Source organism: Symphalangus syndactylus, chromosome 10 (assembly GCF_028878055.3).
Source record: "Symphalangus syndactylus isolate Jambi chromosome 10, NHGRI_mSymSyn1-v2.1_pri, whole genome shotgun sequence".
Lineage (NCBI taxonomy): Eukaryota > Metazoa > Chordata > Mammalia > Primates > Hylobatidae > Symphalangus > Symphalangus syndactylus.
The window spans coordinates 131186078-131202666 of NC_072432.2; the positions used below are offsets into that span (position 1 = coordinate 131186078).

At 46.2% G+C, this 16589-nt stretch overlaps 1 protein-coding gene across 5 annotated transcripts in view; it reads left to right on the plus strand.

The window, feature by feature from the left end:
- The first annotated feature begins 7822 nt into the window (after positions 1-7822).
- ASH2L (ASH2 like, histone lysine methyltransferase complex subunit) overlaps positions 7823-16589 on the plus strand; it is a 34566-nt gene continuing 25799 nt past the window's right edge. Inside the window, exons 1-5 of one of the 5 annotated variants that reach the window (XM_055295984.2) lie at positions 7823-9158; positions 9795-9861; positions 10419-10564; positions 13743-13831; positions 14103-14197. In XM_055295984.2, the coding sequence (XP_055151959.1) occupies positions 8971-9158; positions 9795-9861; positions 10419-10564; positions 13743-13831; positions 14103-14197 (585 nt within the window). In that variant the 5' untranslated portion in view covers positions 7823-8970. Of the gene's footprint in view, positions 9159-9248; positions 9558-9794; positions 9862-10418; positions 10565-13742; positions 13832-14102; positions 14198-16589 lie in introns of those variants that run through there. The other 4 variants (XM_055295985.2, XM_055295983.2, XM_055295986.2 and 1 more) reach the window with 4 other exon arrangements.

Below are 16589 nucleotides of genomic sequence, written 5' to 3' on the forward strand. Positions count from 1 at the left end.
TTGTATTTTAGTAGAGACGGGGTTTCACCATGTTGGCCAGGATGGTCTCAATCTCCTGACCCCATGATCCACCCGCCTCGGCCTCCCAAAGTGCTGGGATTACAGGTATGAGCCACTGCCCCAGGCTGGATGCTTTGCTTTGAATTCCAGAAGTTAAGAGGTCTCGTTCTATTGCAGCCTTGCCTACTTTTTATCCACAGGTGAGCTACCTGTGGGGAAGAGGCAAGGAATTCTAAAACCTTGAAACTCAAATACTGCCTTCTGTCTCCTCAGCCTCACAGCATCCGGCTCTCCCTCCTCATTTGGACTTCTGGGTCCTGAGTTCCTCCTGTCCCTCTGCTCTCTCTGATGCCACGGTTAATCATCTGAACTTTCTCACTCTTATCTTTGATTCCCTTTTATCCTGGCCCTGACTCTTACCCGCCTGGCAAAACCAAAAACTCAGATGCATGTTTCCGTTCATCTTCGCTGTGACTCTTATGTAGCTTGGTGCAGATGGAGGAAAGTGTGAAGACAGAAATCCATGCCCCAGCAGGTGTGCATCCTCCAAGCTCAGCCAGGCCTTCCAGTGTCCAGTATTTTCCCTTGGTCTCCTGTTCCCTATAATACCACCAAATGGGCCAGGTGCGGTGGCTCACACCTGTAATCCCAGCATTTTGGGAGGCCAAGACAGGTGGATCACCTGAGGTCAGGAGTTTAAGACCAGCCTGGCCAACATGATGAAACACTGTCTCTACTAAAAATGCAAAAAATTAGCTGGACGTGGTGGTGGCTGCCTGTAATCTCAGCTACTTGGGAGGCTGAGGCAGGAGAATCACTTGAACTTGGGAGGCAGAAATTGCAGTGAGCAGAGATTGCACCACTGCACTCGAGCCTGGGCAACAACAGCAAAACTCCATCTCAAATAATAATAATAATAATAATACCAAATGATATCCTTCTTCTATTCTCCTTCTTTCCTCCAGTCTCAGGCAATAAATGGGATTGCCTCCTCCAGATCAAGACTAACTTTTCCAACTCTGCCAGCTGACTCAATTACTCCCTCACCTTCTTTAGAAAGCTGCTCCATCAACCATCTTCTCTCCTATATGTTCAACCTCTGGCTCCCTACGGATGAATAAAACTTTCATCAGCCTGTCCCCCAATCCTGCACTCCCTTCCCAATTATCATCCAATTGTTTTCTCTCCATCAGAGCCAAACATTTGTTTAGGGACTATTTCAAACATACTTAAAAAGTACAGAGAACCGGCCAGGCGCGGTGGCTCACGCTTGTAATCCCAGCACTTTGGGAGGCCGAGGCGGGTGGATCACGAGGTCAGGAGATCGAGACCACAGTGAAACCCCGTCTCTACTAAAAATACAAAAAATTAGCCGGGCGTGGTGGCGGGCGCCTGTAGTCCCAGCTACTTGGAGAGGCTGAGGCAGGAGAATGGCGTGAACCCGGGAGGCGGAGCTTGCAGTGAGCCGAGATCGCGCCACTGCACTCCAGCCTGGGCGACAGAGCGAGACTCCGTCTCAAAAAAAAAAAAAAAAAAAGTACAGAGAACCATGTAGTGAACAAAGATTTAACAGACATTGACATTTTGCCATATTTCACCAGGGTTTTCCCGTTTATGGAAAAAAAAAAATGCAGGCTGGGTACAGTGGCTCATGCCTGTAATCCCAGCACTTTGGGAGGTTAAGGCAGGTGGATCACTTGAGGCCAGGAGTTCAAGACCAGCCTAGCCAACATAGCAAAACCCTATCTCTACTAAAAATACAAAACTTAGCAGAGAGTGGTGGCATGCACCTATATTCCCAGCTACTCAGGAGGCTGAGGCACGCAAATCACTTGAACCCAGGAGGCAGAGGTTGCAGTGAGCCAAGATCACGCAGTGGCACTCCAGCCTGGGCAACAGAGCAAGACTCCGTCTTAAAAAAAAAATAAAAAGTAAAGAAAAAAAAGCCTCAGGAACACAAAACTGGAAATTTGTCTACACAGCTATTTCTACTTCCATCCCTCCATTCATTTCTCAGTCCATTATAATGTGGATTCTGCCCCTACCCTGAAACTTCTCTAGCTAAAATTGTTCATGACTTTTAAAATATAAGTGCCAAGCTAGCACAGTGGCATGAACTGGTAGTCCTAGCTACTTGAAAGGCTGAGGGTGGAGGATCCTTTGACCCCAGGAGTTCCAGTATGGCCTGGGTAACAGAGTGAAACCAGGTGACTTAAAAAAAAATGTAGGTGCCACTCAGGGGTTCAATCCCCAGACCACTGGCATTTGAAAGCATGTTACATAAGAGTTTCATATTGCTGGGGTCACCAAATCAATTTAGTATGTCACTAATGGCATGAAAAAAAGACATAATACAAAGTGCAGAATGCTTAATAATCTTTTGCTTCAAGTATAAATCATGTGTATACTGGGTCATTGCAAAATGTATTTATGTGAGTTGTGGCTAAAACATTTGAAAGACATTGTTCTAAATTAATGGTCTTCAAAATTTTGTTTGCATGAATTTATCATTGTAAGTTTAGTTACAAAGGATTTCATGTGGATTGTAAACATTAGCATTGTTAAATAAAACTTTAAAAAATATTTCTATTGTAGTGATTTCTATGTCTGTCACCATCCATTCAAGAAATACGTTAAGTCAGGCATGGTGGCTCATGCCTGTTATCCCAGCACTTTGGGAGGCCAAGGTGGACATATCTCCCCATCCAGGAGTTTGAGAGTAGCCTGGGGAACATGGAAAAACCCCATCTCTACAAAAAATGGAAAAATTAGCCAGGCATGGTAGTGCACATCTGTAATCCCAGCTACTTGGGAGGCTGAGGTGGGAGGGGCACCTGAGCCTGGGGGGGATGAGACTGCAGTGAGCTGTGATCGTGCCACTGCACTCTAGCCTGGGCAAGAGAGCAAAACCCTGTCTCAAAAAAAATAAACAAAAAATATGAGCAAGTTTTTTTTTTTTTTCTTTTTTTTGAAGCAGGGTCTCATTCTGTCATTCAGGCTGCAGGGCAGTGGTGCAATTGTAGCTTGACCTCTCTGGGCTTAAGTGATCCTCCCAAATAGCTGGAACTAAAGCCACGACACCTGGCTAATATTTTGTTTTTTGTAGAGATGAGGGTCTTGCTATATTGCCCAGGCTGGTCTCGAATTCCTGGGCTCAAGCAATCTTCCTGCTTCAGCCTTCCAAAGTGCTGGGATTACAGACACGAGCCAGTGTTTGGCCGGGAATATAATTATTAGTATACAACTGATCAAATGTAGTCTATATATTGATAATTAAATATAAAAGTCAAAATTTTATTGAAGCTGTAATTCTTAATGGGACCGAGCATTTATTTTTTCAATTCGTATGTTCACGAATAAGTATCATTATTGCTAGAATGAGAGGTTTAGCATCGATTACTATTTTTTTTTTTTTCAAGACTGAGTCTTGCTGTCACCTCGGCCGGAGTGCAGCAGTGCGATCTCGGCTCACTGCAACCTCCACCTCCCAGGTTGAAGCGATTCTCCTGCCTCAGCCTCCCAAAAGTAGCTGGGACTACAGGCACGTGCCACCACACCCGGCTAATCTTTCTTTCTTTTTTTTTTGTATTTTTAGTAGAGACAGGGTTTCACCGTGTTAGCCAGATGGTCTCTATCTCCTGACCTTGTGATCCGCCCACCTCGGCCTCCGAAAGTGCTGGGATTACATGAGTGAGACACCATGCCTGGCCTATTTTTCATTTTTTTTAAGAGACTTTTTCTCACCATGTTGCTTGCATTAATGTTGCCCAGGCTTGCCTCCAACTCTTGGACTCAAGATCCTCTCACTTTACCTGTCCCGAATAGCTGGGACAGGCATGCATCACCACACCCAGCATTTTTCATTTTTATAGATATAAGAGCTGACAACTTTTCTTTACATAAATTAGCATTTTCCCACCCAGGATTTATGAAGCAATGGAACTCAATTCTTTGAACTCCTTCAAAGTTCTATGTCAGGGCCAGGCACAGTGGCTCACGCCTGTAATCCCAACACTTTGGGAGGCCAAGGCGGGTGGATCACCTGAGGTCAGGAGTTCCAGACCAGCCTGGACAGCATGGTAAAACTCCATCTCTACTTAAAATACAAAAAATTAGCTGGGTGTGGTGCCACATGCCTGTAATCCCAGCTATTCAGGAGGCTGAGGCAGGAGAATCTCTTGAACGCTGGAGGTGGAGGTTGCAGTGAGCTGAGACCGTCACATTGCACTCCAGCCTGGGGAACAAGAGCAAAACTCAGTCTCAAAAAAAAAAAAAAAAAAAGTTCTATGTCAGATTATGGTGATCTACCACTAACACCTTTTTTTTTTAAGTTTTAATTTTCCGGCCAGGTATGGTGCCTCACGCCTGTAATCCCAGCACTTTAGGGGGCCGAGGTGGGTGGATCACATGAGGTCAGGAGTACGAGACCAGCCTAGCCAACACCGTAAACCCTGTCTCTACTAAAATAAAAAACTAGCCCGGTGTGGTGGCGGGTACCTGTAATCTCAGTACTTTGGGAAGCCGAGGCAGGTGGATCACCTCAGGTTGGGAGTTCCAGGCCAGCCCTGACCAACATGGAAAAACCCCATCTCTACTAAAAACACAAAATTAGCTGGGTATGGTGGCGCATGCCTGTAATCCCAGCTACTCGGGAGGCTGAGGCAGGAGAATCGCTTGAACCCCGGAGGTGGAGGTTGCAGTGAGCCGAGATCGCGCCACTGCACTCCAGCCTGGGCAACAAGAGCGAAACTCTGTCTCCAAAAACAAAAAATTAGCTGGGCGTGGTGGCATGTGCCTGTACTCCCAGCTACTCAGGAGGCTGAGGCAGGAGAATCACTTGAACCCGGAAGGCGGAGGCTTCAGTGAGATGAGATCGTGCCACTCTACTCCAGCCTGGATGACAGAGCAAGACTCTGTCTCAAAAAAAAAAAAAAAGAGAAAAAAATTAAGTATTAATTTTTAATTTTTTAAAGTTTTACTTTTCTAATAATTTTAGATTGACTGAAGAGTCACAGATAGTTCAGAATTCCTCCTATACCCTTAACCTGGCTTTTCCTAATGTTAGCATCTTATAGCCATAACACATTGATCAAAACAAAGGAATTAACATTGTTATGGTACTATTAATTTAACTTCAAATTTTATTTGGATCTACCAGTTTTTCCAGTAATCTCCTTTTCTGTCCCAGGATCCCACATTACGTTTAGTTTCATATCTCCTTGACCTCCTCCAATCTGTTTCTCAGCCCTTTCTTAGTCTTTCAGGGCCCTGATAGTTGTTTTTGTTTTAGAAACAGGGTCTACCTCGGCCGGGCACAGTGGCTCATGCCTGTAATCCCAGCACTTTGGGAGGCCAAGATGGGCAAATCACCTGAAGTCGGGAGTTTGAGACCAGCCTGACCAACATGGAGAAACCCCATCTGTATTAAAACTATAAAATTAGCTGGGTGTGGTGGCACATGCCTGTAATCCCAGCTACTTGGGAGGCTGAGGCAGGAGAATCGCTTGAACCCAGAGGCGGAGGTTGCAGTCAGCCAAGATCACGCCATTGCACTCCAGCCTGGGCAACAAGAGCAAAACTCTCCTCAAAAAAAAAAAAAAAAATGTATAGAGACAGGGTCTTGCTTTGTTGCCTAGGCTGGTCTTGAACTCCTAGCTTCAAGCAATCTTCCTGCCTCCTGCCTTGGCCTCCCAAAGTGCTGGGATTACAGGCATGAGCCACTGCACCCAGCCAACATATTTTATAGAATGTCTTTCAACTTGGATTCATCTGATGCTTTCTCTTGATTAGACTTGGATTATGGATTTTGGGGAATACCAAAGAGATGAAGTTGCCATCTCATTGCATATCAGGGGGTATAATTTTTTTTTTTGAGAGGGAGTCTCGCTCTGTCGCCCAGGGTGGAGTGCAGTGGTGCGATCTCGGCTCACTGCAAGCTCCACCTCCTGGGTTCACGCCATTCTCCTGCCTCAGCCTCCCAAGTAGCTGGGACTACAGGCGCCCGCCACCACGCCCGCTTAATTTTTTTGTATTTTTAGTAGAGATGGGGTTTTGCCTTGTTAGCCAGGATGGTCTCGATCTCCTGACCTCGTGATCCACCTGCCTCCGCCTCCCAAAGTGCTGGGATTACAGGCATAAGCCACTGCGCCTGGCCTATAATTTTTAACTGGTTATATTAACCTGACCACTTGGGTAAGGTGGTGTGTTTGCCCATTTCTGCACTGTAAAAATTACTACTTTCTACCAAGAGGAAGAAGAAAATAAATAAAAAATAAAAATTACTATTTTCTTTCTTTTTTTTTTTTTTTTTGAGACAGAGTTTCACTCTTGTTGCCCAGGCTGAGTGTAATGGTGCGATCTTGGCTCACTGCAACCTCACCTCCCGGGTTCAAGCGATTCTCCCGCCTCAGCCTCCTGGGTAGCTGGGATTACAGGCATGCACCACCACGCCTGGCTAATTTTGTAGTTTTAGTAGACACGGGGTTTCTCCACGTTGGTCAGCCTGGTCTCGAACTCCCGACCTCAGGTGATCCGCCTGCCTCAGCCTCCCAAAGTGCTGGGAATACAGGCGTGAGCCACGGCGTCTGGCCATATTATTTTCTTTTTCTACATTCTATTATTTAGAAGCAAGTCACTAAGTCCAGCCCACACCATCAAGGGGAGGGGGGGTATTAAAGAATTTGTGTGGAGGCATGATGGCTCACTCCTGTAATCCCAACACGCTGGAAAGCCCAGGCAAGAGGATCGCTTGAGCTCAGGAGTTGGAGACTAGTCTGAGCAACATGATGAGACCCTGTCTCTATTAGCTGGGCGTGCCGGGCGCGGTGGCTCACGCCTGTAATCCCAGTACTTTGGGAGGCCGAGGAGGTGGATCACAAGGTCAGGAGATTGAGACCATCCTGGCTAAAAAACGGCAAAACCCTGTCTCTACTAAAAATACAAAAAATTAGCTGGGCGCGGTGGCGGGCGTGCTACTCGGGAGGCTGAGGCAGGAGAATGGTGTGAACCCGGGAGGTGGAGCTTGCAGTGAGCGGAGATTGCACCACTGCACTCCAGCCTGGGCAACAAAGCAACACTCCGTCTCAAAAAAAAAAAAAAAAAAGAAAAAGAAAAAAAAGAATATTAGCTGGGCGTGGTGGCTCGTGCCTATAGTCCCTGATACTCAGGAGGATAGGGCAGGAGGATTGCTTTACCCGGGGAACTTGAGGTGGCAGTGAGGTATGATGGCGCTACTGCTGCACTCCAGCCTGAGCGACAGTGCGAGACTCTGTCTCAAAAAAAAAAAAAAAAAAAAAAAACCACACAGGTGAAACCCCGTCTCTACTAAAGATACAAAAATTAGCCGGGCGTCATGGCGCGTGCCTGTAGTCGCAGCAACTCGGGAGGTAAGAGAATCGCTTGAACCCGAAACCGCGAGGTGGAGGTTGCAGTGAGCTGAAATCGCGCTACTGCACTTAGCCTGGGCGACAAACCGAGACTCCGTTTCAAAAAAAAAAAAAAAGCCGTACGCAGTGGCTCACACCTGTAATCCCAGCACTTTGGGAGGCCGAGGTGGATCACTTGAGGTCAGGAGATCGACACCAGCCTGGCCAACATGGTGAAACCCCGCCTCTACTAACAAAAATTAGCTGGGCGTGGTGACAGATAACTGTAATCCCAGCTACTCGAGAGGCTGAGGCAGGAGAATCGCTTGAACCTGGGGTGGAGGTTGCAGTTGAGCCGAGATCGCGCCACTGCGCTCCAGCCTGGGCGACAGAGCGAGACTCTGTCTCAAAGAAACAACAACAACAAAACACAAAATTTTGCGACCATATGTTAAAACTGCTACAATACTATGTATTTGGGAGCAGATACTTAGAGCAAGCATCCTGCTTCTTTTTGGAGTACCAACTCCTGATTTCAGTATTTATCACCAATTTTAAAAATGTCACCTGGCAACTCAGTTACGTCTTTCTTCAATTTTGTTGAAAACCAATAACTGAGAACCAACTGGGAAATCAATATCTACGTATTTCCCATGGCGTCCAGTGGCCCAGAGGTTCCTACGCTATCGGTGGACACATCACAGTAAGATTAGACTGAGGATTGGCGAGGGGTGCGCCGTTCTTGTGTAAAGCGGGAGAAGAGTATATCTATCGTTAGGCAACATTTTAGGATATAGGATAAACACTGGTGTCCTGAAAACGTTCCTGGTCGCAACATTCTTAAGACGTTTGCATTCTCGAGTTTGGAGACCATGGCTCTGAAAGACTCAACTCACTCCACTGATGCCAGCCACCAGCTACAGTTGATGACTTCGCAAGTTCGTACTTTCAGTCCACACCTCTTCCTTTCGCTGGGCACCAAACTTGTCTACATTCCGAGTGCTCCGGCGAACCCCCGGGCTTCGCTTTCCGCCTCTCACACTAGGAAGCGGCGAGCCGCTTCTACTGCCCACGCAGCTCCTCGGCTGCCCGGCCTGGGTTCTCCACCCTCGCCCCTGGAATCTGCCTCCCTAGATTCCCTTCCCTCTTAAGGTCATCTGGAAACGGGCTCCAAGGGGCGACCCTGCGCAGAAAACCAAATTCCATCCGGGGCGGGCAGGGAGTGCTAGACTCCAAGGAAGACGTTTCCCACATTCGGTGGTGAGGACTGTTTGGCGGCACGGCCAGCGCTCTCAAGGATCCTCTTCTGCGCGGGAATACGAAAATACGCCGTGTCAGTCCCTGACTCGAAAGGAAGGCCTCCAGAGAGCCCCACTAACCATCTAGCTTCCTCCACCTTCCGCCTGCCAGGCCCGCGGCCACCGCCGGCGCGGGAGCCCGGCCCACCTCTGCCCGCGCGCCTGGCCTTAAAGCGGTCCTGGAGTTAGGCTTCCTCAGACAGGCGGTGGACGCACCGCGGGCTTTTCCTGTTTGAAGGCTATAGCGTCACACAGCAACGCGCGCGAGAGAAGAGAGTATTCTCGCGAGAAGTCCAGGGGTGGCCGTGATGGCGGCGGCAGGAGCAGGACCTGGCCAGGAAGCGGGTGCCGGGCCTGGCCCAGGAGCGGCCGCAAATGCAACAGGGGCAGAAGACGGGGAGATAAAGCCGGTGGCAGCGGGAGCAGCGGCTCCTCCTGGAGAGGGGACCTCTGCTGCTCCGACAGCTGAGCCCAGTTCCGGGGAGGCTGAAGGCGGGTAAGAGGTCCTGCGGCCAGAGGAGGACGCGGGAGGGAGGCCCGCCCCTCGCGAATCCCGCGGCTCCTGGAGCCCTGCCGCCCGCCCCCTGCGAACCCAGGCCCCGCCGCCAATGGCTCGCCCTGCCTCTGCGCTGCTTGGCCCGTCCCCTCTCAAGCATATCTCGGATAACGCCCCTTCCGCACCTTTCACGGGCGGTGGGAGCTGAGGCTCCTGTCGTTATCTCTGATTCTTGCACCCTGGCAGGAAGCCGGTAGCTCACACTTTAACGGGAGGCCTTCACATATTCCAGAAAAGAAACCACTTTGCAGTGCCAGACTGGAAGAAGTAACGGTCACTCTGAAAACAGGGTGGGAGAGCTGCCTCTCTTTGAACCTCTCCCAGGACCAACTAACCCAGGTAGATTGTCTGTAAAGGCCGGTTAGGCTTCCCTGTGCTCCGTGGGTCCGCGACTGTCTGACATGTCCACCTTCTCAGTATCCTGACAGTACCTTGGGCATCCAGTCTGAGATCAGGCGTAGCTGAAAAAGCTGCAGGAGTATGAAGTTCGGCTGTAATTTGATCATCATCTTTGGGAATAGGCATTTTGAGGTTTGTCTTGAGAATTCTTACTTGAGCGCTTTCATTATCTTATAGGGAGGCAAACTTGGTCGATGTAAGCGGTGGCTTGGAGACAGAATCATCTAATGGAAAAGATACACTAGTAAGTATTTTTAGTTGTTTGCAAGACAAAATAGGGTTTGTTTTAAATTATTTCTTCTTCTTCTTTTTGCGACGGAGCCTCGCTCTGTCGCCCAGGCTGGAATGCAGTGGCGCGATCTCGGCTCACTGCAACCTCCTCCCCCCGGGTTCCAGCGATTCTCCTGCCTCAGCCTCCCGAGTAGCTGGGATTACAGCACCTGCCAACACACCCGGCTACTTTTTTTTGTCTTTTTAGTAGAGACGGGGTTTCACCATGTTGGCCAGGCTGGTCTCGAACTCCTAACCTCAGGTGATTCTCCCGCCTCAGCCTCCCAGAGTGTTAGGATTACAGGCGTGAGACACCGCGCCCGGCCTTGTTTTTACATTTTTAAGCGAATCAAAAATACATGCAGGCCAGGCACGGTGGCTCATGCCTGTAATCCCAGCACTTTGGGAGGCTGAGACCGCAGGATTACTTGAGACTAGCCTGGGCAACATAGGGAGACTCCCGTCTTTTAAAAAAATAAAGTAAAATACATTCAAGTCAACTGATTTGATTGTCGAATTGCTCTGACACAGGAAGGTGCTGGGGATACGTCAGAGGTGATGGATACTCAGGCGGGCTCCGTGGATGAAGAAAATGGCCGACAGTTGGGTGAGGTAGAGCTGCAATGTGGGATTTGTACAAAATGGTTCACGGCTGACACATTTGGCATAGATACCTCGTGAGTACTTTTCATAGTTTTTGTGAGAATTGCTCAGTAAAATAAATCTGAACATGCTCAACAATTAGTTTGTGGGCAAAATAAATGCAAAGTATTTCCTGTGTCTCCTAACCCCTATTCAGCAAGTAGGATGTTGAATCAGGAATTGTTTTAATTCTCTTAGCATGTTATCTGCTTACTGAGGGCACAGCCCTGGTAGACACAATGGTGGGTATTGCCCTTCCTTTTGAGTTGACAACCTGGTTTGGAGACAAAAAAAAAAAAAAAATGCAATTACAAAGTGTTATATAAACAAATTTAGGACTATATAAACCTTGTGTTGGTGTTTTGGATTTTTCAGAAAGGATTAGTGTATATGTGGGTAAAGCCTGTTGTCCAAAATTTGAGATGACCCATGCTCTTTATGCCTGAACCATCTTTTTTTCCTTTCTCATTGCTGCTGACTCACTCCTTTAGGTATATTGTCTACTCTCCTCAGCAAACCTATTTCCAGTCATGTACCTCTTCTAGTGAATTAAAATCATTGTGATTGAGAATGAAAGACTCTTTTCCTTATACTGACTCACTGTCTATTGGAATAATTGTACTGCTCGCTCTCTGTAATGTTCTTTATGGTTTGTATTATACTAATACATTTATAAAAGACTATCTAAAAATAAGGCTGCATTATCCTGAAATTAATCCACTTTGGGTGAGATTGTGAAGAAATACACATATATATGTTGTGTGTGTGTGTGTGTATATAGATATATGTTTTCTTGTTTTTTTCTTGTGACCGGGTCTCGCTCTGCCGCCCAGGCTGGAGTGCAATGGCAGGATCACAGCTTGCTACAGCCTCGAACTTCTGAGCTCAAGGGATCCTCCTGCCTCACCCTTCCAAAGTGTTGGGATTACTGGCATGAGCCACCACACCCAGCTTTCCTTTATAATCTGTTGTATACTTTCTAGTTAAAAGGTTAAAGTGGGTTTTAGAAATGCTGATGTCTCAATTAACATGTGACTTGTGATTTAGGAAAGAGTGTTTTTAAAAAGAAAAATACTGAAGGATCAGGAGGAAATAATTGATCTTGGTAGCAACATCTGCTGGGAACACACACTAGCTAAGCAAGCCTGGTCTCTTAGAGAGGCCTAAGATTAGGGCCACTTTTGCCAGAAAAATTTGTTTGGATAGACAGTTTAGGAAAGGAAATTTACTAGAGAGATAACTGGGAGGAATTCAAGGAAGAATCAAATCACAGTTCAAAGTTTTGGTAGCTTTGGAGACAACAGTTTGTAACTGAATTTGAAAAGTTATATCTAAAGCCCAGTTAGATGCTATCCATGGTATCAAGTTAAAAAAAAAAAAAAAGGTGGGGGTGCCAGGTGCAGTGACTTACGCCTGTAATCCCAGCACTTTGGGAGGCCAAGGCAGCCTGATCACGAGGTCAGGAGTTCGAAACCAGCCTGACCCACATGGTGAAACCCCATCACCAAAAAAAAAAAATACAAAAATTAGTTGGGCACAGTGGTGCGCCCCCGTAGTCCCAGCTACTCGGGAGGCAGGAGAATCACTTGAACCCGGGAAGCAGAGGTTGCACCCCAACCTGGGTGACAGTGAGACTCCGTCTCAAAAAAAAAGGCCAGGCATGGTGGCTCACACCTGTAATCCCAGCACTTTAGGAGGCCGAGACAGGAGAATGACTTGAGCCCAGGAGTTCGAGACTAGCCTAAGCAACGTAGTGAGACTCTGTATCTACGAGAAATAGAAAAAAATTAGCTGGGCATGGTGGTTCACACCTGTAGTACCAGCTACTCAGGAGCTTCAGGTGGGAGGATTGCTTAAGCCCTGCAGGTTGAGGCTGCAGTGAGCCATGATTGTGCTACTGCACTCCAGCCTGGGTAACAGAGTGAGACCTGTCTCAAAAAAGAAAAAAATAAAGCCCAGTTAGGTGGGATGGATTATCTTTTACAACTGAGATAGAGAATGTGAGCTAGCAGGGTATGAAAAAGGCTGCTCTTTACACCTGTTTGTATTTAAATTAAAATAACTACTTACCTACCTATCTTTAGTATGAGGCTTTGTCTTCTGTAAATGAGCTTATCACAATAGTCTGTTTAACAGAAGAGGTTCTACAGAGAAGTGAAGGTAAGGAAACTCAGCTTTAACATTTATAAGAATGTTTCTTAATTCCATGAGGGTAGCAATAGTTGGTAAATGCTTGTTAGTCTTCTCTGAGGATACCCTAAGCTAGTTTCAGAGTCCAAGATAAACCTTTGTTCTGTTTTCTTCTCTTCTAGTTTAAGCCATTTATACTAAAGGTCTTCTGTCCTTCTGTTACTTTGCCCTTTGCAAGACTAAACTCCTGTGCTTTTCCTGTCATCCTGTGCAATCACTACTATGTTTCTCTTCTCTGTTGCATCCGTCTCTGCCATATTGTCTTTCCCCTCCTGGCCTCTTCCTCTCTTGCCTTCAAATAGGCAAGTCTTCTCTTGATGTCAGGTGATCCACCCGCCTTGGCCTCTCAAAGTTCTGGGATTACAGGCGTGAGCCACTGTGCCTGGCCTAGTTATTTACATTTTTAATTCATTTTTTCTTACATTCTGCCTGCCTTTTCCAACCACATTATTGACACCATAGAGATACACCTTAGACTACTTTGTCCTCTTCTACAGCTGGCCTGGCATATTCTTTTTAGGTTCTCAAAAAATAAACTTAACAAGATACCAGTGAGAACCTTCTAGATGCTGAATTGTCCAGTATAACGGTTAAGGTCTTATTAACTTTTGTGACAGAAAAATCCAGGTATTTATAAAAAATATGAGCCCTGTTTTGGTTTTGACAGCCTTTTTACATTTTAAGACTATGTTAACATATTAACATTTTAATTTACCTGTCACTGAGGGGAATGGATTCATGTTAACTTCTCATAAAGAAGTGTACAGCCTGCGCAACATGGCGAAACCCTGACTCCATAAAAAAATACAAAAATTAGCTGGGCATAGTGGCTCATACTTGTAGTCCCAGCTACTTGGGGAGCTGAGGTGGGAGAATCAACCTGAGCCAGGGAACGTCAAGTCTGCAGTGAGCTATGATTGTACCAGTGCACTCCAGCCTGAGTGGTAGAGACCCTGTCTTTAAAAAAAAAAGAGTGTGTGTGTTCCCAAGTTCACTGATTTGTATAATTTGGCTCTTCTGCAGATCCTGTCTACCTTTCATGACCAACTACAGTTTTCATTGCAATGTCTGCCATCACAGTGGGAATACCTATTTCCTCCGGAAGCAAGCAAGTAAGAACAAACTCTGGAGTATTTGAAGACGATTATCCACTGGAAAAGAAAAGGGATCTGGGCTTAGCAGAATCAGGAGACCTTTGCCTAGTAGCTGGTATAAGTTCAGTTGGGGTTTAGCTCTGAATAATCGCAATTGCCCATTTCAGGTCACATGATGACTCCATTTTGCTGCTGTAATTGTTATTTTCTGGACCACTTATTGAGTATTCCCTTGGTAGTAGAGATGTAGTACTACAGATAACTGTTTCTTCCTTTTTGTTTTTGATAGACTTGAAGGAAATGTGCCTTAGTGCTTTGGCCAACCTGACATGGCAGTCCCGAACACAGGATGAACATCCGAAGACAATGTTCTCCAAAGATAAGGTAGAGGTGGAATTAATGTAATTGGAGTTATACTAAAGAGTTAGGTGGAACTTCTAAATATACTCCCTAACAAGTACTTTCTTCCCAGTTTTTAATGAATATATGACAGTGGATTCAGTGATTACCTTGTTCTTTTTTTTTTTTCAAGATGGAGTCTTGCTCTGTTGCCCAGGCTGGAATGCAATGATGCAATCTCAGCTCACTGCACCCTCTGCCTCCTGGGTTCCAGAGATTCTCCTGCCTCCGCTTCCCGAGTAGCTGGGATTACAGGCATGCGCCACCACGCCCAGCTAATTTTTTGTATTTTTAGTAGTGACAGGATTTCACCATGTTGGCCAGGCTCGTCTCCAACTGACCTCATGATCCACCTGCCTTGGCCTCCCAAAGTGCTGGGATTACAGGTGTGAGCCACCGCACCTGGCCTGTTCTGATTTTTTTGACAGAGGGTCTCCCTCTGTCACCCAGGCTGGAGTGCAGTGGTGTGATCGTGGCTCACTGCAGCCTTGACCTCCTGGGCTAAAGCAATTCACCTTCCTTGGCCTCTCAAAGTGCTGGGATTACAGGTGTGAGCCACTGCACGTGGCATCTTTTTAGTTTATTTTTTCCAAAATTATTTTGGAAATTGTCAAGGTGGAATGTAGTGACACCATCACGGCTCACCGAAGACTTGACCTCCGGGGCTCAGGTGATCCTCCCACCTCAGCCTCTCAAGTAGCTGGGACTACAGGTGCACACCACCACACGCAGCTAGTTTTTAGGGTTTTTTTAGAGACAGGGTTTTGCCACGTTGCCCAGGCTGGTAGAACTCCTGTACTCAAGTGATCCGTCCGCCTCAGCCTCCGAAGGTGTTGGGATTACAGGTGTGAGCCACTGCACCCGGCCCATTTCTTCTTAGATTTGCCAGTTAACATTTTGCTACATTTGTTTTATCTCCCTATATATCTGTTTTTCCCTTAAGCTGTATGAGACTACATTGTGGGTATACTTTACCCAATATTCTGTTATACAGCCACAATGCCATGATCATAATAAAAAAATTTAACATTGGTGCAGTACCACTAATTTATAGTTCATATTTGTAGTTTCTCAGGATTATTTTTGTGTTAATAATATCCTCCTCCATAGCTACTTTCTCTATCCAGGATCTGGTCAGGATCAACCATTACATTTAGTTGTAATGACTGTTTTGTCTCTAATCTATTAATAAAACAATTCCTTTATTCAGTTGGGTTTTGCTCTGTTACCCAGCCCGGAGTGCAGTGGCACAGTCCCAGCTCACTGCAGCCTCAACCTCCTGTGTTCAAGCTATTCTCCCACCTCAGCCTCCCGAGTAGCTGGGATTCCAGGCTCGTGCTACCACATCCAGCTAGTTTAAAAAAATTTTTTGTGGAGATGTGGTCTCACTACCTGGTTTCGACCTCCTGGGTTCAAGTGATCCTCCTGCTTTGGCCTCCCAAACCTCTGGGAATACAGGCATAAACCAACACACCCAGCCCCTTTATTTATTTATTTAATGAATTAAAAATTTTAAAGTGCCTAGGCAGTTGTTTGGCATGATATTCCTCAATTTGCATTTGACTTTCTTCATGATTAGGTTCAGGTTAAACTTTTTTTTTTTTTCCGCTTTAATAGGGACGGGTCTCACTATGTTGCCCAAGCTGGTCTTACACTCCTGGGCTCAAGCAATCTACCGGCCTTGGCCTCCCAAGGTGCTGAGATTACAGTTGTGAGCCACCGTGCCTGGCCATGTGTTAAACACTTTTGGCAAGAATATTACATAAGTATCATGTGTGTTTTAGACTGTCACATCAAGAGGTATATAAGATATTGGTTTGTTTTATTATTAGTGATCCTAAATTTGACTAGTTGGTTAAGGAGGGAGCATTTTTATCTTTGTGCTCAGTAATCCTTAAGCCATACATGGAGATTCTGTGAGTACTTTATTCTCCTACTCCTTTTAGCCACCATTGATTATCCAACCCTGAATCAGTTGTTAGAGTAGTGGTTGTAAATCAGAATACATTCTTTGGTTGCAAGTCTTCTGTAAATAACTTTCCCTCATTCTTTTTTTTCCCTTTTAAATATCACTGTGGATTATTTTTTAAAAATCAGTGTGTTATAATCCATTGTTGGAATTTTTTTTGTTGTTTTAATTGAGACGGAGTCTGGCTCTGTCGCCCAGGCTAAAATGCAGTGGTGCGATGTCTCAGCTCACTGCAACTTCTGCCTCCTGGGTTCAAGCAATTATCGTGCCTCAGCCTCCTGAGTAGCTGGGGCTACTGGTGCATGCCACCATGCCTGGCTAATTTTTGTATTTTTTGGTAGATACAGGGTTTCACCATGTTGGCCAGGCTGGTCTCAAACTTCTGACCTCAAGTGATCCTCCCACCTC